We start from the raw sequence: 24,093 nt of genomic DNA on the forward strand, positions 1-24,093 counted from the left end.
TATAATTTGGGCACTATATGCTTTAAAAACTACTTAATTCAAGATTTTATTTCTCTTTGATAGGTTTATTTATTTAAAAATAAATACAGTTGAGATTATAGTCCTTGAGGATTTAGAATTTAAATTATTTAAATTATAAATAACATAGTCATACTTCTATTGGATGTCAAAAAACTACAAGAATTTAAATTTCTGTAATTTAGGGGAATGAGTCTTTATTGAATTTGGAAACGTACATGAACACCTCTCAGACAATTTAAACATCGAGTAACTTTTTATGATTCTTAATTCTGTTTGAAAACCTTGGATATGGTGTTAAGTATTAGACTCGCATCATGTCCAAGGGGAGTAAATTATTAAACTTCATGTGGTAAATACAATCATTCTTACTGTATTTTGACAGGATCCCTTTACAGTTATTGTTGTCACAGTATTAAGTGTTAGGATATATAAAATGTATACAGTGTAGATAAGCTAACAATTAAGTACAGTGATACCTGCTATTTAAAGTCAACATCACTTTGTAACCCTGATTTATTGTATTTGTTTAAGATCATGATTCTGTTTCAGTGCAGTATTTCATCCCTTCATTTGGCTTCATAAATAAAGCATGCCAAACATTTACCTCAAATTATATTGTAGCTAATGAAGCATCAGTTTTAAAATTCTTACTACAGATTTTCATGTTCTCTGAACAAAATTTTAGTTTTGAAATTAAGCATATAAGAATGATACAGTCCTTCATATTTATTCGTTTAGAATTTTAGCAAAGAAAGTTTTTAAACTAGGGAAGTTGTGAAATTAGCCTACATAATGGCTTTAAAAACAAAAATCTTTTTCCAGGTTTGTTATTTAGTTAATTTAAAAATGCACCCACTGGTTAAAATTTAGATTTTGATCATCTAAAATTGATTCACACAGTACAGAATATATGCATGTATTGATCATCAGAAGAATTTTGATTGAGAAAGGTAAATTGTATTCTTTGAGGTAATGATATGTTTAATATTAAGTTGGTAGTAGGTTTTATATAAATACTTTCTTCTAAAGCCTTCTATTAGAGATTTAATACTAAATTATTAAATATAGTAATTTGGGATGAGTGTAATGTTTAATTTATTGGCTTTTTAAATTGCTTTAGTTAATTCAGAACTCTCTGAATCTATTGGATGGATCAACATTTTGGTTGATTTGATAGAGTATAACCTTCCATTTTGAGACTTCCAGCATATTCCTCTTCTCTCTGGCTTAATTTTTGCTTTTGGCTTCTTATAGATGCCATTTAGGTTGTTTTCCCCACAGACGTCATGGCACCACCAGCCTCCTAAAAAAAGATAGACATGCAACTTAATGGATGCAGACTCATATATAGTTATTGTTACTATGTTTCTGCATGAGTATATCTTCATTTCTTATAAATATGACAGTATGTATGTATATATTCAAATTTTAAATAATCTATATAAATCTCATATGCCCCACCAAAAATAAAATATCTGAGAAAGGCTAGCGGTAAAACACATAATTGAACCAGAATCAAATTAACACTTATGTTAAGAGACATTTACCTATAGCGAAATTATTTATTTCAGATTCATATTTTAAAGAGCTGGCATTGAAGTTGGCTGATACTCAAGGAAAATATTTTGAAGATATGAAAATAAAGTATTGATATTAGCAAGTGAATACCTGAATAACTTTCTGGACAGTTGACATGTCCTTTTGCTTTGTGATCCCAAGTAGAAAACATCAAATCTTTGTGTTCTGGGAGTGCATTGGGGACATTGCCGGCAATCTCAACTAGATGTAGCGTATAGTTGGTTTCATGATCTCCCAAGTGAAAAGAATATTCAATATAGTACTCGTTGTCATTCCAGTCCTCTAGCTCAATTCGTAAGATGTAATTAGATTGCTTTACTATGGAGTATATCTTCTCTAGACCCAACCAGAATTCTCCTGAAAAGAAAAGTTGTGAAAATCTGTGGGTTGCTAACTGCAGATTAGGCACAGGCCATTTTTTTTTTTGAGAGTTTTGTTGTTGTTGTTGTTGTTTTAGTCTTGAACCCCTTGGTTATTTTAGGGTCTCTTAAAATACTTCTTTTTGGGAGTTCCCGTTGTGGCGCAGTGGTCAACGAATCCGACTAGGAACCATGAGGTTGCGGGTTCGGTCCCTGCCCTTGCTCAGTGGGTTAATGATCCAGAGTTGCCGTGAGCTGTGGTGTAGGTTGCAGACGCGGCTCGGATCCCACGTTGCTGTGGCTCTGGCTCCGATTTGACTCCTAGCCTGGGAACCTCCATATGCTGCGGGAGCGGCCCAAGAAATAGCTAAAAAAAAAATAATAAATAAATAAATAAATAAAATACTTCTTTTTGGTATTGGCCGTTATGGCTCAGAGGTAACAAACCTGACCAGAATCCCTAAGGATGCAGGTTCAATCCCTGGCCTTGCTCAGTGGGTTAAGGATCTGGCCATTGCTGTGAGCTGTAGTGTAGGTCACAGACATGGCTTGGATCCCCTATTGCTGTAGCTGTGGCATAGGCTGACAGCTGTAGCTGTGATTGGACCCCTAGCCTGGGAACCTCTATAAGCAACAGGTGCGGCCCTAAAAAAAAGACAAAAAAAATTTCCTTTAAAAATAATTTTATTGAAGGTAATTCTGTTTGTAAAAAATGTTAAAATATTAATAGGCCTACCAAAAGTCTGATTATCCTTTCTAAAATGAATATTCTTAGGCATAATTCACAGTGAAATATATTAGACTCTTGTAAGTATTTTTAGGTCTGGTCATTGGTAAAGTATTATCTAATTATATATAGCTAGTAATGAGGACTTCTGGGTCCTTGTATGTACTGGCTTTACTATCAGCTATTTATTCATACCTATCCACTATCAAGAGATTTGTTAAGTATTTCAGGAGACTTGGATCATAGTGTCATTTTCCTCAAACATAGTCTTGGCCTTTGATATTTGCTTGGTATTATGTTTTCTTTGTAGAAAAAGAAGGAAATAAATTTAAAAAAACATTTGACATTAAAAAGCATAATTTTAACTTTTCTGTATAAAAATTTTATTTGGAATTTAAAACAACATAAATACAAATAGATCTCTTTAGTTATCACAATTAATCTCTCTTTATCCCTCTTACTAAAATATTTAAGGGGAAAAAAGTCAATTTCCGTATTGCCATTGAATTAGCAGACTTCATTTTAAGAATGGCAAAATACAGATGGCTTACTTTCTCGTAATAATAAATGGGTACCCTGGACTCACACACTTAGAATGAGCTTCGGAGCTAGAAAATGTTTCACTGATTATACCTTTTAGGTAGGGATTTAACTGCTAGTCTGAATATAGAATTGATGAAATGGTCAAATAGTACAGCTGTCATAATGCATGTTAGCCACTTCATGAATAAATCCATGTACATCATTCATGGATTTTTACAGTTGCTTTGTTAGATTTTAAACCTCTTTCATTTATTTTTATTTTGTTTATTTTGTTTTTTTATCTTATTTTGTGATCCAAATAAAATTCTCATTGAATTAAAATTAAATTTACTTTAAATCACATATTTGTACAGCATACATTTATATAATTGAGACCTAAAAATTTTGTACTGTACATCTGACAGCTTCTTTTTGCCTTCCAATCTCCAAATAGCTGATATGTAAAATGTGAATAAGGAAGATAGAATGACCAGTGATAAGGATGGTTTTCTTTGTACCTGATTTATAACATTTACCTCTTATTCAAAATACAAAGTAGTTAATCAGTATTGTCTTTGATAATTATATTTACAATAATTAGATGCTGTCAAGTTAAATTGTCATAAGTATATATAGAACAGACATATAATTGTGAAAAGAATAATTCAGATGAAGACACTTGTAAGTTCAATTACTTAAAAATGGGTAATTTTTATTAATACATTCTATGAAGGCTGGGACTGGTCCTCATTCATTGTTGTGTTTTTTAATGCCCAGTCCATGGTAGGTGCTTTTTTTCCTCCCTATTTCTTTATTTTTTATTAAAATATAGTTGATTTACAATTAAAATAGGTTCTTTTTTTTTTTTTCCCTGTCTCTTGTCTTTTTAAGGCCACACCCATGGCATATGGAGGTTCCCAGGCCAGAGGTCGAATCGGAACTACAGGTGCTGGCCTACGCCACAGCCACAGCAATGCAGAATCTGAGCTGTGTCTGTGACCTACACCACAGCTCACTGCAATGCTGAATCCTTAACCCACTGAGCAAAGCCAGAGGTTGAACCCACAACCTTGTGGTTCCTACTAGGATTCGTTTCTGCTGCTCCGTGATAGGAACTCCAATAGGTTCTTAATACATATTTTTAAATTAACAAGTGAATGAAGGAATGTATGAAGTCACCTTACCATCAAGCCTCCCAAAACCATATCTGTAGTTTTCCCAAGTTTCATTGAAGTTTTGTGATCCATCTATTCGGTGTTGAATTAATGTCCACGAACTACCTGAATATAATGAACAAATTGTGTATTTTTAGTAGACTGATGCTGATAGATGTAACAAAATACTGTTTTTGGTTTGGTTTTAACTGGTGGCTTTGTAAGGTAGTTATTAATATTGTTATGGTAATAACATTTTATTATTTATTATGGTCCCAAGAAGCTAAGAGTAACTAATGAATTTGTCTTAATGAACTATTGACTTAAACTTAATAAACTTATAGCCATTTCAGATTATTTTATGGAAAAAGAATACTGAATAAATGCATGAGTAAATTCATAAATAAGATTTGGTGCTAGGTCTATATAACTACTTGAGTTATACAGAGAGTTCATTTTATGTATCTTCAAAGCAAAGATAACAGAATTAGTCTTACTCTAATAGGTAGTGAGTAACCTGAGCTAACTACTGTCTGTTTTTTTTCCTTAGGGTACTTTTACCTGATTTAACATCACAGTAGACATTAAATACTTGAGAGTTGCTGGCTCTAATGGAGTAGATGCCACTTGTTTGATCGCCTCTGTTATAAATGACAGTACAATCAGCAGGAATGTCTAGAATCAACAAAATGTCATTACATAAGATGCAGTAATGAAGGATGAAAACTTTAGAGGTTAAAGTTTTGCTTGACATTTTTTGCAGTTGTGGTGAAAGTAGCCTTTAGTCTTTTTCACTAATGTGTTTGTAAAAAGTACTTTATGCTGGGAGTTACTGTTGTGGCTCAGCAGTAACAAACCCTACTAGTATCCATGAGGATGCAGGTTTGATCCCTGTCCTTGCTTAGTAGGTCAATGATCTAGTGTTGCCAGGAGCTGTGGTGTAGGTCACAGACGTGGCTCAGATACTGCTTTGCTGTGGCTGTGGTGTAGGCCAGCAGCTACAGCTCTTATTCAACCCCTAGCTTGGAAACTTCCATATGCCACACTTGCGACCCTAACAAAAAAAAAAAAAAAAAAAGGTACTTTATGCTAAAGTGTTTTTATTGGATGGCATGCATGTTATATCAAAACAGGAGTTCCCACTATGGCATTCAGGTTAAGGACCTGCTGTTGCTGCTGTGGCAATGAGCGTTTGATCCCTAGCCCGGTGCAGTGGATTAAGGGATCCAGTGTTGCTACAGTTGTGGCATAGGTTGCAGCTGCGACTTTGATTCAGTCCCTGGCCCAGGGGCTTCCATATGCCACGGGTGCGGCCAAAAAAAGAAAAAAGAATATCAAAATAGTTGTTAACCAAACTGATTTCTTTTTAAGAAAAGTGACAAAATGAGAATTTTAAACAATTTTTTCTACCTTAGATGTAATACAGGTGAGATGTTAGCATAGTGCTTGGTGCATAGCAGGTAGTCAAGAAATATGTGGGAGGAGTGAACATATATAGAGGAAACTAAAAGAGACCTTTTTATATTAAAAGTATATGTGTTTTGAAAGTATATCATTTTGTCGAAGCTTGGTTGGAAGTAAGGACTTTGTCCCCCCATCTTTTTGTTGTTCTTATGGAAAGTAGAAACATTGGAGAGAATGTCATAATCTTTCCATTTGTGTTCAGTGGTTCACAGTTTGCCATATTTGCTTTATAAACAGATTTTCACAAGTATATGTTTTCCTGTGCCATTTGAAAATAATTTGCAAGCATCGTGACCCTTAACCCCTTAGGTATTTTGGCATGCATCTGTTAAACATGAGATTATTCTCTTCTGTAACTATAATGTCATTATTATATCTAGGAAAATTAATAATCCTATATTATCTAATATAAAGTCTGTATTCATATTTCCATTTTTTCCATTTAATCATTTTTATTTAATTTTTTTATTAGAGTATAGTTGATCTGATTTTCTTATTGTGTGTTACAGAGTTTTAAAAAATCACCAGTATCCAATTTAGGTTGACGTATTTGTTGGATTTATGTCTTTACTCTCTTTTAATCTAGAATAGACCTTGAGAATAGGGATTTTTTTAAAAAAGGATAGTTTATTTACAGTGTTGTGCTGATATCTGTCACAGACTGCTTCTAAACCCCCCCCCCCTCCGCTTTTTTGGGCTGTGTCCATAGCATGCGAAAGTTCCTAGACCCGGGATCGAACCTGTGCCATAGCGGTGACAATGCTGGATCCTTAACCGCTAAACCACCAGGGAACTTCTGGAATAGGGATTTTTGATGGAAATGTCAAAGATAGAAAAAAAATTCTATGATAGTAGCTTCAAGAAGGAAAGCCACCCGATTATCTTACCATTATGTTCTACATTTTTTGTTTCATTCAAGTGAAGAGAGGGAGTAGTTCTTGGTACTCGTGGTTTAGAAGCATTTTCTGTGGATTCTTGAGTACCAGTTCTTCTTAACTGATAAGAGAATACAAATCTAGTTTTAAAGATAATACTAAATATACAAGGAGAGGACTCTGAGGGAAGACATTAAAACTAAAACTTATATACATCTTTTAGTTCATAATATGTTATAGTTTCCGATGTTAAGAGGAATAAACAACCCTATACATATCATAAAGCCTTCCTTTTCTCAAAATACTTAATCAGGCATATTATTTAATGAGTTCAAAAAAACAGAGAAAGAGAAATTGGTCAAAAAAACAAGAAGACCAAAGGCAGAGACTTTGCTTAGAATATTTTGGTAGTTTCTGTTTATTTATATGAATGTAATGTACTATTTAGTGACACAGATTTTAAATTTAATAATTCTCAGTTGTAGGTCTTAAGACATAGCATGTAAGTTGAACAAGGCTGCTTTCTTGATAGTTTTTGACATGTAAACATCTGTAAAGGTAACAAATTGGCAGGCTTATTTGTTTACTTTCAATATATTCAGTACTTGATTGTTGTGCTGGGTTTGCAGTTTATTGACTGATAGCTTTTCTTCTTGGTCGGCTGAGAAAAGCAGAGTATTTAACATCTTGTGTTATTAGTGTTAATTTTTTGATGTTAGCGTAAATGACATTTCCTAGAATATAATTTATAAGGATCTGTTGTAAGTTCACTTTCTGGGTATTAGTCTTTTCTACTAAGTAGCTGTGATCTTATATGGTAACTTAAAGAGTTTTGGTTTCTTAAATTTGAGTAAGTTGGATCAGATGATCTAAGGCATCTTCCACCTTCATTGTTTTGAATTCTTCATACATTTTATTATTAGGAGTATAGCATTTATAGTAGTTTTTGCTTTTGTGAGTAGGTTCATTTAATCATAATAAAAGATACAGGTAAAAAATTAGAAAAATAACACATAAGGAGTTCCCATTGTGGCTTAGCAGGTTAAGGACCTGATGTTGTCTTTGAGGATTCAGGTTTGATCCTTGGCCTGGCTCAGTGGCTTAAGGATCCAGCATTGCCATAAGCTGTGGTGTAGATCCAGTGTAGCTGTGGCTGTGGCGTAGGTCTCAGCTGCAGCTTTGGATTCACCCCCTGGTGTGGAAACTTCCATATGCCACAGGTACAACTATTAGAAAAAGAAAAAGAAAAATAACATATAGTAAGAAAGTAGTTATGGAAATCAAAACTAGCTGGCAAAACCCCTTTTTGGATAATTAGTAAAAATACCCTAAAATTATGAGTCATAAAATTACTGAAACATGTAACGACATGTTTGTTTAGTGGAAAGTGATAATAACACTTGTTTTGTAGTTCTTGGCATCATTTTTTTTTTTCCTAGTTTCTTTGAGTCTGTGTTATTTTTGAAACGCTTTTAAATGGTATTTCACCATATTGCTAGTTAATATTTTGGAACTATGGTATTATATATATTGGAATGTTGAGAGTCTGACATGGCCTTATTCCAAACAGGTATTCCTCACCTAGTCAGTTATTTACATTGTAGATTAATTATTTTGTTGGGTATGGAACTTTAATTATCAGGGCTTCTGATGATAAGAATAATATTAAACATAGCGAGTTTTATTGACTTCGTGCTAAACAGGACGTTACCTTTATTAGCTCTGCATTTTATTAAATGCCTATTTTGTGTCAGACAGTGTTGTGTGTTGTGGAGTACAGTGTGTAAATGGTGTAAATTTAAAAAAATGGGAGAAAATTTCTATAGTCATAGAGCTTATATCCTAGTGCAGAGATAGATGAGATAAATAACTAAAATATATATTATGTTAAATAGGGTGAGTGGTAAGGGAAAAAAAGGTAATGAAGGAGGTAACAGGTCAAGCAGGAATATGGAGGATTGTGATTTCTGATGAAGTTACCGGAGAAGACTCTTTTGAAGATTTCTGTATTTGAGAAAGACGTAAAGGAAATAAGAGTGGGCCATGCAGATACCAGTGAGAAGAGCATTCCAGTCCAGCAACAAGGGCAAAGACCCCAAGACAGCAGTGTGTTTGATGTGTTTGAGTAACAGTGAAAAGGCCACTAGACTAGAGCAGAGGAGATGGAGTCAGTGAGATAATTAAGGAGTCATGCGGGCTTTGGGGCTGCTGTGAGAGAGAGGGGAAGCCATTGTGGGGTTTTTTGAGTAAAGAGACATAATCTAATCTAAATTTTAATTGAATCACTTTTTGTTAAATTGAGGGTATACTCTGCATGAATTAATTCTTTTTTTTCCTCAAAACAGTCCTATAAGATGGGTTCTGTTATTATCTGCATGGAAGATTTGAGGAAACTTGAGAAAGGGTTAGGTAATTTATTTAAGTTCCCACAAAAGTTTTAGAGTTAAAATTCAAACTCAGTTCATTAGCTTCGGAGCCTACAGACTTAACAGTCATGCTGATGTGGTCCCTTTATTCACCATCCAACTGTTATTTTACATACTGTTAGCATACAGTGTTCATGAACCTAAATCTATGTAAAAGATTGGAGATGATAAAATGCTGACTTACCTGGTTTTCTATTTCTTTTATTTGACTGTGCTGTTGGTTTAATTGTCTGTATTGTTCTTCCACAGTCTGAAGAAGGTCTCTGATGCTGTTGTCTTGCTGTTCCACAAAAGTCTAGACATAGATTGTAGGTTGGTTAGACGTTTCTTTCTTTTGTTAAATTAGACATTTTTTCCCCCTTTTAGAACACTATCGCAGTCTAATTTTTTAGAGCTAATACTGGATTAGAAAAATGAATTTTGGCAAACATTTTCCCTTGTATGCTACTTTCACATAGTACATACTTTTGCTTTTGTATTGTATTTAAAATGTACCATCTCCAAAATCTGATTTCCTGAACTTCAATTAAATGAAAAAAGAAATTAATATATTTTTTATTGACTGTATTGCTTTTCTATGTTTTAAACATGGGAGAATAGTTACAAGTTAAATAAGTTAAATTCCTTTAGCCTTTTACTTGCATCCAGGAATTTGCAATACTCTAATTTGTAATAATTTTCATCTGAAATGCAAAGTTTAGTTATTTTCATAAGTAATGTTAGGGAAACATTAAAACTAACTTCAAATTAGAATGAGAATTTTTTTTTTCCTGGCGGTTTCTTTTCATGAGAAAAATACAGTATTTCGACAGTTCAGTAACATATTTCAAATAGCCTATCTTAAAATATTTTTAAAAATATTCACATTGAAAACAATCACAAATGCTCTTTGGTTTCTACTTACTTTAAGTGAAGTTATATCCGGGTGTTCCTGAATTTCAGGTTGATTTTTAATTAAATTGGTTAATTGATCTTCCAGATATCTTACTTTGTGTTGAAGTAGAATTTTTTCTTCAAGGAGACTTTCAACTTTTGAGTTGAGGTCAAGTGACATGTTCTTTACTTCTTCATTTTTGACTTGCAGTTTGAATGTAGTTCTTCTAAGTTCCTTTTCTTCTTCTTTGATTTCATTGGTTTGCAGTGATAAGTCATAAAAAGACTGGTCAAATATGTTGAGTTTTTGAAATATATCATTAATTTGGCCCTTAGTCTTATGAACAAAGTCTTTAAGACCATGTCCTAACTGAAGTAGGCCATTGGCTAAAATTTTTACATCATCCAACATAGCAAATCTTGATTTTGGCTCTGGAGACACAGAGTCAAGTGATGAAGAGTCTTGGTCAATTCTGGAAGAAATAACTAGAGGAACAATAAGAAGAAAGAGCTTAATAGTGTACATTTTTATCCTAATTACTCCACTTTGAAATGATTTGGAATTTGTTTTTTTCCTATAAGCACACCTAGACTTCTAGACTCTCTAGTTAACATTGTTTGCTACATAAACAGTAAGGTTGGCAGGTGAATAGAGTTAATCATTAAGCTGTGTAAACTTGTATGAATGTAACCTTCCACACTGAGTTAGATCAATGCTAATTGAAGTCAAAGAAATAAGCAACTAACTTAATAGGTCGTTTAAAATGATTATTGTATTTTAATTTTTTTAAAAGCTGATTTTGTCATTTTTAAAGAGATTTGCAAGTAAATACCAAACTCTTTTGACTGATAAATTCATCATTCAAATTGAGTAAAAATTAGTGAATTAAGTATACGTTTCCCAAATTGTATTTTAGTTTCTTTGGAAAACAGTTTTCCATCTCCAAAAATGCCTTCTCTGCAAAGCCTTCTTCCACTTCTGCAGGTGGTATTAGTGGCTCTCAATGCTGCATTCCCATAGTACCCTTTATAATAAACCAACGTATGATTACATATTCCTTATTATTTGTCACTATAGTTGTGAGTGTATCTTTTTGCTTCAATGATCTATCTTAACTGTATTTGTATATTGTCACAAAATACTATACATTAAAAGGTATTTCATCCTTTTTTCCCATTATATTCTATGTCTCAATGGTCTAACCTTTTTTCTCTGGGCCCACTGGAAAGACCAATACATTATGTAATTTTCTAAGGTCAGCCAGAATTAAATACTTCCAGGGACAGAAACTATTTGCACATCACACATTTGTCTGAAGTTTTTGAGCTTGGTAACAATATTCGTGATATAAATTTAACAAAATAAAAAAATTAGTGGTATGTTTAAAAGTAAATGTTCCACTATGCTTCTAACTTATGTTTAAAAGGAAAAATACTAGGAGTTCCCGTCGTGGCGCAGTGGTTAACGAATCCGACTAGGAACCATGAGGTTGCGGGTTTGGTCCCTGCCCTTGCTCAGTGGGTTAACGATCTGGCATTGCCGTGAGCTGTGGTGTAGGTGCAGACACGGCTCGGATCCCACATTGCTGTGGCTCTGGTGTAGGCCAGTGGCTACAGCTCCGATTTGACCCCTAGCCTGGGAACCTCCATATGCCGCGGGAGCGGCCCAAAGAAATAGCACAAAGACCAAAAAAAAAAAGAAAAATGCTAAATACTTCAGTTAAATTATAACTGATTATTTTTCTTTTTTTGAATTAAAGAATTTAATTCAATTCTAATCACTGATTATTTTTTTTGAGTGTTTATATTAAAAACTTTTTCAGAAAACAATCCCTTTAAATGACTTATCTTGGTAAATTAATACAGTAAAATTGTTAAGAGTATGGTCTTTGGAATCAGACTATGGTCTGGGTTCAAAAGCCAGATCTAGCTGTCCTACCTTAGACAAGTTACTTAACCTCTCCATACCTCAGTCTCCTCATCTGTAAATTGGGGTATTTTTTATTGTGTATTTAATGATAATTAAAAGAAATAACTATGTCTGGAGCAGTCAGAACAGTGTCATGCGAATAGGGAGTATACAAAATATTAGTTATTATATCCATGAAATGACTTGTGTGTGTATGCATTTATAATCAGCCCTAATAAAAGAAATCCACTTTTTTGCAAAGGGAAAAGTTTTAACATAACGAATTTCAATTTAAACTATAAATTATCAAGCAAAACTTTACAAAATGAAGCATTTCCAAATATCTGTTCTTAGAAATACTTCTTAGCATAAAATAGAGACCCTTTTGATGATTCAGGGTTTTTGATAGAATGGTTAGAGTAGAGGTAGTATACTCTAATGGTTAAAAGAGTTTGATTCTTTCTTCAGAGAGACTGGCTGAATTGGAATCCTGGCACTACTATTCTTCAGCTCTAAAAATTACTTAGTTTCTCTGTTCCTCTGTTTTCTTGTCTATCAAGTGAAGAGAATATCTACTTTATAGAGTTGTAAAAAAATTAAAATTTAATATTTTTAACACTCTAAGAGCACTACCTAATGTTTAGGAAACACTATACAGTATTATGCATTAACTGATTTTTTGGTAATTAGGAGTAGTCAATGCATTTTTGTAATATTACTCTAATATTTTATTGGTAAATATTCTCTAGCCTTATGTTAAAGTTGGGAAATTTTGCTAGAATCTAGATTTTCTATTTTTTGGTCTTTTGGACCTTGGTAAGTACAATAAATTATGTCTTTTGTTTAGACTGTGTATACGTTTTCTAAGTGTCCAATACAGAACCACATAAATGTTTCTGTTTGTAAGAGAAATAAAGAATGCAAGTAAATAAAAATATACAAATACTTTCACTAATGAAGAAGAAAAACAGAACAATTTTCCTTATTCTTCATTTTCACCTTACCCTCTACCACTGTTACTTGTTATGGAATTATAAAAATGTATGTTGAAAAGTAAAGAAATCTGAATCCTCCCCCCGCCCTTTTTAAAAGGGATATGGTTGTGTTGTGATCATTGGTCATGAAGGGCATATTTCGAAACTTCTCCTAACTAAACTATCTACTTTTCTGGCTTAAACCTGTTGACTGCGATATTTCATCCATCTTCTAGGTGAGAGGGAATTGAGATGGGCCAACTTTTTGTCTCTGTTGTACTGTAAGCTGTTGGCAAGACTTACATCTTTTTTAAACTTATAACCCATTGAGCACTTCAGTACAATGCCTTACATTGCTGGAGAAACAATAAGTATTTATTGAATAAATAAGATAATGATAAAGTCTTAATATGGGATTTTTTCAAACATTAAATTTGTGTATAGTAGATGTTCACCGCTCTTTGATTTAAGAGGTTCTTTCTAGAGAAAGGATTTTGAAAAGCAGTCCCTTCCAGTGTGGGAAAATAACTGGACACTAGTACCCAAGAGAGGTCGTGTGAAGGGATTTCCTCTTACTATGGTTGTTGTACTAGAATATTAGCACTTTTTGCACAATTTATATAATGTAGTGATAACGGATTAGAGGTATTGGTCACATATTCTTGATTTGTAATTATTGTTTCTGGGTAGAAATACCTAGATAATTTTTTTTCTTATAGTAGTTTGACATGTTACTGAAGGTAATTAAATAATTTGTCTAATCACAAGTTGTGGAAGAGTGTCAATGTGGGAAATGTAATTAAAGTAGTAATTTTGTTAATGATTTTTCATCTAACTTTTAATGCCTCCTGTCTGAGCACATAGTGTTAAAGGCAGAATCTAATCTTTGCTCAAACTTGTGCCTGTTTAAATAGAAACCTGATCAGATGTAACCAGTGATATTATAAAAACTTAAATAAGAAACTAAGAAAAATTAGACCTTAATCTAAGGATTCCTCGTTTCTAAGAACTAATACACAAAACTTCTTTGCTACATAGAACTTTAGGACATTTAAGAGCATTGTTTAAGTTTTAAGCAAAGGATAGTCCTTTATCCTCCCCCAGGTTGTGCAATCTTACGGAAATTTAACTTCCATTAAAAGAGAAAGCATTTTGGATCAGCTGAATATATTATTCCTATTAATTTCTACCTTTTAAACTATGGTCATTTGTTTTTACATTAATATATTTGGTAGAAAGATTTTAAAAGTAAGAAAAACACAGTTATGAATAGAAATGTTTATATTCACTAAAGAATAATGCCAGAGCAAAAAACTGATAAATCTAATAGGCAAATATATTTAGTTATATATTTTGTTAGCTTCCCTTTCTTTCTTTGTCCAGAACATCACCATCCAATGGAAATATAGTGTGAACAATATATCTAAAAAAGAGGAGTTCCCTAATGACTCAGTAGACCAAGTATTTAACATTGTCACTGTACTGACTCAGGTTGCTGCTGAGGTGTGGGTTCAGTCTCTGGCCTGGGAATTTCTGCATGCCACAGGTGCAGCCAAAAAAGAAAAAAGAAACAAGTGAAATTTTTTGATAGTATGTGTTATTTAATCAAAAATATCAGAAAGTTTCATTCTAATGTGATCAATATAAAAATATTAATTAGATGTTTTATATTCTAATATTTTCTAAATGCTATATATATTTTATACTTTTAGCATATCTCAGTTAGAACAGGCACACATCACATACTCTGTAGTCTCACTAGACTAGTTTTTGAATAACACAGATCCAGAAGATCAGTGACCTTTGAAGAAGTCATTTATTTTTACCTTAGCTTTTTTTTTTTTTTTTTTTTTTTTTTCCTTCTCTTCCTTTATAGCTGCACCCATGACGTGTGGAAGTTCCTGGGCCAGGGATTGAACCTGCGCCACAGCAGTGATAACGCTAGATCCTTAACCTCTGCACCACCAGGGAACTCCCTTAGCTTTTTTTTTTTTTTCATGTTCACTATTAATAAATGTTAATTTTTTATGTAGGAAGTACTTATTCTGGAAACTCAGATATTTGAAAAATCTACAAAAAATAAAAATTCTGACTCTTCAGTTAACATTTTTGGGTATGTCATAACCAGTTCCCTTGGATGACTAAATGCAATTTTATAACTATGTTTAAAAGATTCAAGACTTCAGTATTTTAAAATTTATTTTCATATGAGTGCCTTTAGATTTACCATGCCTTTTTATTTTTATTTTATTTTTTTGTCTTTTTGCCTTTTCTAGGGCCGCTCCTGCGGCATATGGAAGTTCCCAGGCTAGGCGTCTAATCGGAGCTGTAGCTACCGGCCTACACCAGAGCCACAGCCACATGGGATCCAAGCCATGTCTGCAACCTACACCAATGCTGGATCCCCAACCCACAGAGCAAGGCCAGGGATCGAACCCGCAAACCACATGGTTCCTAGTTGGATTCGTTAACCACTGAGCCACGATGGGAACTCCCTACCATGCCCTTTTAAATGGCTGTACAATCATTTATTTTATGGATGCACCTCAATTTTATCATCCCCCTATCAGTGATCATTTAAATTGTTTTCTGATTACAAATAATATGCATGGAAAATATATTTATGTATGAATATTTTCATATCATGAGTTCATAGATGTTGACATAGATGTTGACTTTCAAGTTAGATTTCTCTTGTTAAGATTATCCCTTAAAAAGATCATGACAGTTTATATTCTTACTAAGAGTATATGAGAGTTCCTCTTTTCCCAACAATTTTTACCAATACTTTGAAAGGAAAAAAATTGATAAATCTAATAGGCAAATATATTTAGTGAATTTTGTTAGCTAGCTACCTTTGTTAATTATCTGAGTATTATCTAGGTAGCCCCACTTTTTTGTTTGTCTCTTTCTAATTTTAGGAATTACTTACATGTAATGGATACTAACTCTTTGTCATATATGTAAAAGTCTTTGTCATATGTTTTTCCAGTTTGTCCTTTGTCTTCCTCTTGTCTAATCTTATGGTATCCCGTATTCTGTAGAGTCTTTATTTTTATTTTGCTTTTTAGGGCCACACCCACTGCGTATGGAAGTTCCCAGGCTAGGGGTCGAATCAGAGCTATAGCTGCTGGCCTATGCCACAGCCCAGCATGTCAGATCCCTGGCCCACTGAGCAAGGCCAGGGATTGAACCTACATCCTCATGGATACTAGTTGGATTCATTTCCGCTTTACCACAATGAGAACTCCCTGTAGAATCTTTAAAAGTTGTCTTTTATGATTTTTGAGGCTCATGCTTAGAAATGCCTTCCTTACCTATAAAATATGGTCTCTTTAGTGTTTTTCTAGTGCTTTTATGCTTTTTTAATTTATTATTTAAGCCTTTGATTTGATCAGGAATTTATTTTAAGGAGGGGGTTATATATGAATTCAGCCTTAAAAAAAGCTTATAGGTATTCTCAACAACTTAGCGCTTTTCATTAATCTGCCTTCTCTCTGCTGATTAAAAATCCCTCTGTAGGAGTATAATAAATGCATGATAAAGAGTTACTAGTTATTGGTGGAGTTAGTCAAATTAAAAAGAATCTAGACTAAATGCATGCCTTTCATCTTTAGAGACAAGTTGAATTTAAAATTATATTGCTTATGTTGGTAATCAAGTGTAGTTAATATTCAGTTAATTCCATTTCACCTGGAATCCAAATGGTAGAAGAGTTAAGTAACTAAATATTTGTGTGAGTACTATTTGTCATATATGTACTGTCATTTGACTGTCATTCAGTCATTGACTCATATGCGAAATTATTCTAGGCATTGGAAATACAGAAGGTAACTAGCTAGATAAGGTCCTTGCCTACATAGAGTTTGGGCTCTATTAAATGGGGATATATAAACAAGAAATAGTACATAAACAAATAAGATAAATTTAGGATTATCCTAAGCAGATTGTTTAAGAGTTGTGAATGGAGTAACAAAGTAATGTGATGGTGGGGAGGTGAAATGAGGCTTCCTGAGACTCAAAAGATGGGAGGGGCCAGTTATGGCCATATCCACAAAAGCTAAAACAGTAGTAATCCAGATGCAGAAATTGAGGGGTGAGGGAAAGCATGATGTGTTTTGCTTTTCAGTGTGTTTTGCATATCTGTCCTACTTGCAAAATTTCTTACTGAAATTTGTGAGCAGATTCTTTAGTCTCAAGTCTTCTTGTAGGCCCAATGACATTCTGTGTTCATAGCATTTATCATACTACATTATAATTATTTGCTTGTCTCATTCTCCCTCTAGACTGTAAGTTGTATGAAGTCAAGATCTTTGTCTTTTATGTCTGTATTCCCAGTATCTAGTGTATTGGGTACTTAATCAGTGTTCGTCACAATGAGGAATTTGGTAAAGGCCAGTCTGTTACCATATTGTTTGGATCCTGTTCTCTCTCATCATTTCGGGGATCTTACATTCTTGTTCTGTTGTATGCTAACTCTGTCTCAACTGAATTGTTTTCATTAGGATTTAATAAAACTCAAAGCTTACCAATCTTAAGAAGTTTCCAAAATCCCTGTGTTCTGTCGCTACCTATTATTGCATTATCTTTCTTCCCGTCTCAGCTACACTCTTCCCGGTTTCACATATGTGTTCATTTTCTTACCTTCTACTTACTCTTGAACCTACTTGTGCTGTTTTCAGCCTGAGATTATCAGTGACTTTCATGTTGCTGGACCCAGTTGACATTTTTTAGTTCTTACCTCATTTGATCCCTGAATAGCATTTGACACTTAACTCTTTAATTCTAATTCTAATTTCTTCCCATGGCTTCCATGCCACTGTACTCTTTCGGTTTTCCTGCTCCTTCTTTGTGGGTGTCTTATTAGTCCTCTGTAGGTTCATCTTCTTCTAGATGACCACATAATCTTGGAGTTCCTTAAGACTCCTTTGTTGGAGTAACACACAATGAGTAATTAAGTGATATTCTAGTTCTCTCATAGTTGATGTCCTTGTGAATAGTTTTCAAATGGGAAAAACAATACATAGATGCAAGATAGAAAAAATTAAATGAAAACCTTATATTCTTGAATTAGTATTTGAATTATCACTATGAACTCAGGATGTATTTCATGTGAAAAACTCTTTCATCTAACTTATTCAACTTTGGAAGGCCTAGAAACAACTTGCAAAGAGTGGCCTGGAAAAACATTTCCTGTTCAAAAAACTATAGCTCCTTAGAGAAATGGCTAGTTCCAGGTTTAGGAAGAAAGTGAACAAGAAGAGCCTGGAACATCCTGTCATAACAGATTCAAGAAGGCATCAAAGACTTATGACGGAATCAAAAGGAATCGTGGGCCTCTTTGAATTGCTTTTTCATATGGTTCAATTTGAACACCAATAAAGATAAAAGTTGTAAAATATTGGAACCTATTAGTACGTTTGGTCCATCAGTTTATAAGTGCTGCTAAAGAAAAAAGACACAATTGATCCCTTTTAGTATCATGTAATCTACTAACTGATTATTTTGAAAACTGGAAGGTAATGGAAAAGAAACATTTATTTTTAGCTCTCATATAATGGCTCATTGGCTAAGCAAATAGTAGATAAGAAAAATGCTCTTCATAGAGATATTCAGTTATTAAGTAAAGAAGTAATTAGAATATTACCTTTTGGCAACCCACAATGAGTTAATGGGCGTAGACATTGGTCATCATTGTCTGCTAATTGCACAAAAAGAGAAACATAGTTTTCTTCCTGATAGAAGGACAAAGGACTATTTATGAGATGATCTTATCTTGCCCCTGAAAATTGAACCTAAATATGACCAAGGCTCGAGATTCAACTTTCAGTTTATAAAAAACACAGAGGAACATGTTAAATGTCACTGTAGGGTTGCAGTCAAATAAAATCTAGCTTCTGGAAATAATTCTACACAAGAATAATTCAATTTCTTCAAAAAATGTATTGCAAAGGTAGAATGTTAAAAGACTTAGTATGATCAACTAAGTACCCATCCCTTCTTCTCGTAGTTTCTGCATACTTCTCTCACAACACAGCATTGTTGTGAAATGGTCTTGATTATAGATATTTCCATGCCATTAGACTCTTGGTTCCTCAAGACCAATAAATGACTTCTTAATCTTCCTTTTTTTTTTTTTTTTTACCTGGCGCATGACACAGAATCGCTCTTTTCTGTACAGAATTTATTTGATGACTTCAGTGGTTAGTCATAGTCATCTCTGATCTTTAGTTCTTTTTTTTTTTTTTTTTTGGTCTTTTTGTCTTTTTAGGGCCACACTGGTGGCATATGGAGGTTCCCAGGCTAGGGGTCGAATTGGAGCTACAGCTGCCAGCCTATGCCACAGCCACAGCAAGGTGAGATCTGAGCATTGTCTGAGACTTACACCACAGCTCACGGCATCACCGGATCCTTAATCCACTGAGCGAGGCCAGGGATCGAACCCCTGTCCTCATGAATGCTAGTTGGGTTTGTTAACTGCTGAGCCACACCGGGAACTCCATGATCTTTAGTTCTTTTGATTAGGAAAATGACCAGTTATAACATTTCCATATTTTCTTTTTGCACTTTTGACTATTTTGAGTAAAACTGACTCTTCTCCATTTCTTTAGTGACTGTCAGATTATATGCTTATTTCCATACATACCCTTTTTCCTATTGTGGAAGTTAATTACTTTTTCTGATTTTTATAAAGATTGTACCATCTCATTGTGAAAAATTCAAACAAAAAAGTATAAAAAAGAAACTAGAGCCATCACTGTTAGTCATTATTAATATTCAGAAATGTCCTTTTTTTTTCCATTTCTTTCTCTCTTCCTAACCCTCTCTTACAGTTTTCTTCTCATTGGATTGACCCTGTATGTAAAACCCTTCTTTGTCTCATAGTCTTTGTTTTAAAGTCTCTTTGTCTAATGTAAGTATAGCTGCCCCAGCTTTCTTTGGCTTCCATTTATGTGGAGTATCTTTTTTCCATCCCTTAATATTCAGTCTGTTTGTGTTCATATCTCTGACTTAAGTTTCTTGTAGGCAGCGTGTTGATGGGATGGGTATTCTTTTAATCCATTAAGCCACTCTTTGTCTTTTAATTAGAAAATTTAGTTCATTTACATTTAAAATAAATATTGATAGGCATATACTTATTACCATTTTGGTAATTGTTTTCTGCCTGTTTTATAGTTCCTTTTTTGTTTCTTTTTTCTTCTCTCCTCTTACATTGTAGTTTAATGACTTTCTTTTGTGGTCAAAAAATTAGATTCCTTTCTTATTATCTTTTGTGTATCTAGCATAGGTTTTGCTTTGTGGGTATCATGGTTTTTACATATAACAACTTATATCTGTAACAGTCTGTTTTAAGTCATAAAACCTTAAGTTTATTCATGTTCTAAAGCTGTACACTTTTACTCCCCCTGTTATGTTTTATGTCAGTGATGTCACACTTTACCTCTTTTTATCTTGTGTATCCCTTAAGGATTACTGTAGTTGTAGTTTTTTTTTTTTTTTTTACTTTTGTTTCTACTTTTTTCTTTTAACCTTCATAATAACTTTATAAGTGATTATTCCACTACCTTTATTATATGTTTCCCTTTCTAGTGAGATTTATTTTTTCATGTTTTCTTGTTACTAATGAGTGCCCTTTTCAGCTTAAAGGAATCCCTTTAACATTTTTTTTTTTTTTTTTTTTTTTTTTTTTGGTAAGACTGGTTTAGTGGTGACAAACTCCTTTGTCTTTTGCTTCTCTGGAAAGCTCTTTATCTCTCCAGTTCTGAATGATAACTTTGCTGAGTGGAATAGTCTTAGAAGTTTTACTCTTTCACTACTTGAATATTTATCCAACTCCTTCTACCTTGCAAAGTTTCTGCTGAAAAAGCTACTGATAATTCCCTTGTATTTAACTAGTTTTTTTGACTCTTACTACCTTTAAGATTCTCCCCTAGTTTTTAACTTTTGACATTTTCATTATAATATACCTTGATGTGGATCTCTTTGGACTTGTCTTATTTTGAACTGTCTGGGTTTCCTGGATCTGGATGTCTGTTTCCATCTTCAGGTTAGAGAAGTTTTCAGTCATTGTTTTTGTGCAGTTTCCCATGAGTAGGTTAATAACACTATACATCCTGCTGTAGAACCTTTTTTTTTTTTCATCCAACATGCTGGAGATCTCTTTCTACATTAACGAATACGGCTGCATGTTATCATTTTGGGGACTCCAAAATGTTTTCTTATTAATATATCTTAATCAACTAGTCCAGTGCCGATAAACCTATTTCTCTATAATTATTTGTAATTATTTCCTTATATAAGAAATGCCATGAGCTTTTTTGAACATACCCATTTGTACATATGTACAGTTCTCTCCTTAGACTAAAGGTGGGTTTGTTGGGTCAAAGAGTATGGTCACATAAAATTGCTATATTGCCCTACCATCTTTCAGAAAAATTTAGACCTATTTTGATTGTCCAGTAGTTGATTAGGAGAGTTTTTTTAATGTATCTTGTTCATCAGCTCTCAGCATGCACTAGCCTTCAAGTAATGTAACTTTCAGCCCCCCCTCTGTCTTTTGGTGCCTTTTCTTGAATTATTTCTCATCTCTGTGTTGGCAGCAGGAACTGTAAAAGCTGTGTAAGATGCAAGATCATAAAGTGGACATGCAGTCTAATAATTGTAGAGTCATGTGATTGATTCATAGTAACTACCTAATACCGTCATACCTACCATAGTGTCATATGCACTTTTGAGCAATGATGTAGAATATCATACTTCTTAAAACCTTGATCACATTTATACTTTAAGCCTCATTTATAAATGTCATCCTATTTATATCTGCTTGGAGGAACTAAGATAATATTTGAACTGTCTTAATTTCTTAGTAATGCTTCTGTCTAGACTTGTTTATTTCCCAGAAGCCTTTTGTGAAGGGAAAAACATGCATTTTGAAGTCTGACTGTACTGTATTCTGATTTCAGCTTTGCTGCTTACTTGGTTGTATGTGAAAATCTTTTAACTTTTCTGGGCCTCACTTTACCGGAAAAATGGGGGTATATTTTATTGCTCTCTATTTGAATAATTACTCTCAGGATCAAATTGCACATATGTGAAAATAGCATAGTGTCTAGCAGGTACTAATAATTCAGTATTCACCTGTTTCCTTTGTGGTATGTAATAGTGATACATAGTGTTTTTAAATATGTGTTCATTATCGTGTATATTATTGCCTTCACAGGAATCTTCTCTACATATACCCTCAGAGCCTCAATTTTGCCAACCGTCAGGGTTCTGCCAGAAATATAACTGTGAAAGTACAGTTTATGTATGGGGAGGATCCTAGCAATGCCATGCCGGTAAGAAATGTTCTTTACATTTCCTGTTCTTCATATATGGTTCACTTGGTTGGCAACACTCAACTGGAAATTAATGTGATCTTTTAAACCAGGTTTCTAATTTCATTACTTCTTATATAGGTAGTAATGAGTTTACTTGAAGTCTTATTTTTTGAGCACCTGGTATATGCTAGGTGCTTCTGGAGGTACAAAGATGAATAAGACTTGTGATAATCTAGAGGATATAAGAATATAGAACATTTTATTTTATTTTTTTTAAAGTTTTATTGAAGTATAGCTAATTTACAAGGCTGTGATAATTTCTGTTGTATGACAAGATGACCTAGTCTTACACATACACATATCCATTCTCTTTCAGGTTCTTTTCCCACACAGATTAGCAGAATACTGGGTAGAGTTCTCTGTGCTAGATAGTAGGTTTCCTTTGGCCAGTCATTTCATATACCTTAGTGTGCATATGCCAGTCCCAAACCCCCCGTCTATCCTCCCCCCTCCCCCTTCTGTCTTCTTTGGTAACCATAAGTTTTTCAAAGTCTGTGAGTCTGTTTCTGTTCTGGAAATAAGTTCATGTGTATCCTTTTTTTTTTTTTTTAGGTTCCACATATAGGTGATGTCATATGATGTTTGTCTTTCACTGTGTGACTAAGTATGGTAGTTTCTAGGTCCATCCATGTTGCTGCAAATGGCATTATTTCGTTCCTTTTTATGGCCGAGTAATATTCCACAGTAAATATGTACCACATCTTCTTTATCCATTCCTCTGTTGATGGACATTTAGGTTCCATGTCTTGGCTATTGTAAAAAGAGCTGCAGTGAACATTGGTGTGCATATGTCTTTATGAATTATGGTTTTCTCTAGATAGATGCCCAGGAGTGGGATTGCTACACAGTATGGTAGTTTTATTTTTAGATTTTTGAAGAACCTCCATACTGTTTTCCATAGTCGGTGCACCAGTGTACATTCCCACCAAGAGTGTAAGAGGGTTCCCTTTTCTTTACCACCTCCCCAGCATTTATTTTTCGTAGACTTTTTGATGATGGCCATTCTGGCTGTACCTCACAGTAGTTTTGATTTGCATTCCTCTAATAATTAGTGATGTTGAGCATCTTTTCATGTGTTTTTTGACCATCTGTGTGTCTTCTTTGGAGAAATGTCTATTTAGATCTTCTGCGCTTTTTTTGATTGGGTTGTTTGTTTTTTTGATATTGAGCTGCAGGAGGTGTTTGTATATTTTGGAAATTAATCCCTTGTCAGTTGCTTCATGTGCAAATATTTTCTCCCATTCTGTGTGTCTTTTTGTATTGTTTGTGGTTTCCTTTGCTGTGCCAAAACTTTTAGGTTTAATTAGGTCCCATTTGTTTATATTTGTTTTTATTGTTATTACTCTAGGAGGTGGATATGAGAAGATTCTGTTGTGATTTATGTCAGAGAGTGTTTGGCCTATCTTTTCCTCTAAGAGTTTTATAGTATCCGGCCTATACATTTAGGTATCCAGCAACATATTAAAAGGAATGTACACCATGATCAAGTGAGATTTATCCCAGGCATGCAAGGATTTTTCAGTATTTGCAAATCAATCAGTGTGATACACCACATTAACAAACCGAAGAATACAAACCATATATGATCCTCTCTGAAGATGCAGGAAAAACTTTTGACAAAATCCAATACCCATTTCTGGTAAGAACCTTCCAGAAAGTGGGCATACCAGCAACCTACCTCAACATAATAAAGGCCACAAACCCACAGCTAACATCATTCTCAACCATGAAAATCTGAAAGAATTCCTGCTAAGATCAGGAAAAAGACAAGGATGTCTGCTCTTGCCACTTCTATTCAACATAGTTTTGGAGGTATGAATCTGACTAGTAA

At 33.8% G+C, this 24,093-nt stretch overlaps 2 protein-coding genes across 12 annotated transcripts in view; one reads left to right on the plus strand and one right to left on the minus strand.

Moving 5' to 3' along the window:
• The window catches only part of DOCK7 (dedicator of cytokinesis 7), a 225,956-nt gene that overhangs the window by 89,058 nt on the left and 112,805 nt on the right, over positions 1–24,093 (plus strand). For all 9 annotated transcript variants that reach the window (XR_014808113.1, XM_021096544.2, XM_021096545.2 and 6 more), the window contains exon 15: positions 22,103–22,220. Coding sequence is in view for 8 of the 9 variants with exons in the window: in XM_021096544.2 (XP_020952203.2) it covers positions 22,103–22,220 (118 nt within the window). In the remaining variant the exon portion in view is untranslated. The remainder of the gene's footprint in view (positions 1–22,102; positions 22,221–24,093) is intronic.
• ANGPTL3 (angiopoietin like 3) lies at positions 199–10,598 on the minus strand. Of its 3 annotated transcripts, NM_001003926.2 has the most exon segments (7): positions 1,100–1,324; positions 1,690–1,956; positions 4,392–4,487; positions 4,923–5,036; positions 6,713–6,821; positions 9,311–9,421; positions 10,031–10,548. In NM_001003926.2, coding segments are annotated over 7 exon segments (1,389 nt in total). In that variant the 5' UTR covers positions 10,526–10,548; the 3' UTR covers positions 1,100–1,127.

The sequence above is a fragment of the Sus scrofa genome, chromosome 6 (genome assembly GCF_054392235.1).
Source record: "Sus scrofa isolate SSC_HxYL_T2T_F1_AM1 chromosome 6, Sscrofa_HxYL_maternal_Yorkshire_Landrace_v2.0, whole genome shotgun sequence".
In the NCBI taxonomy this organism is placed as follows: Eukaryota; Metazoa; Chordata; class Mammalia; order Artiodactyla; family Suidae; genus Sus; species Sus scrofa.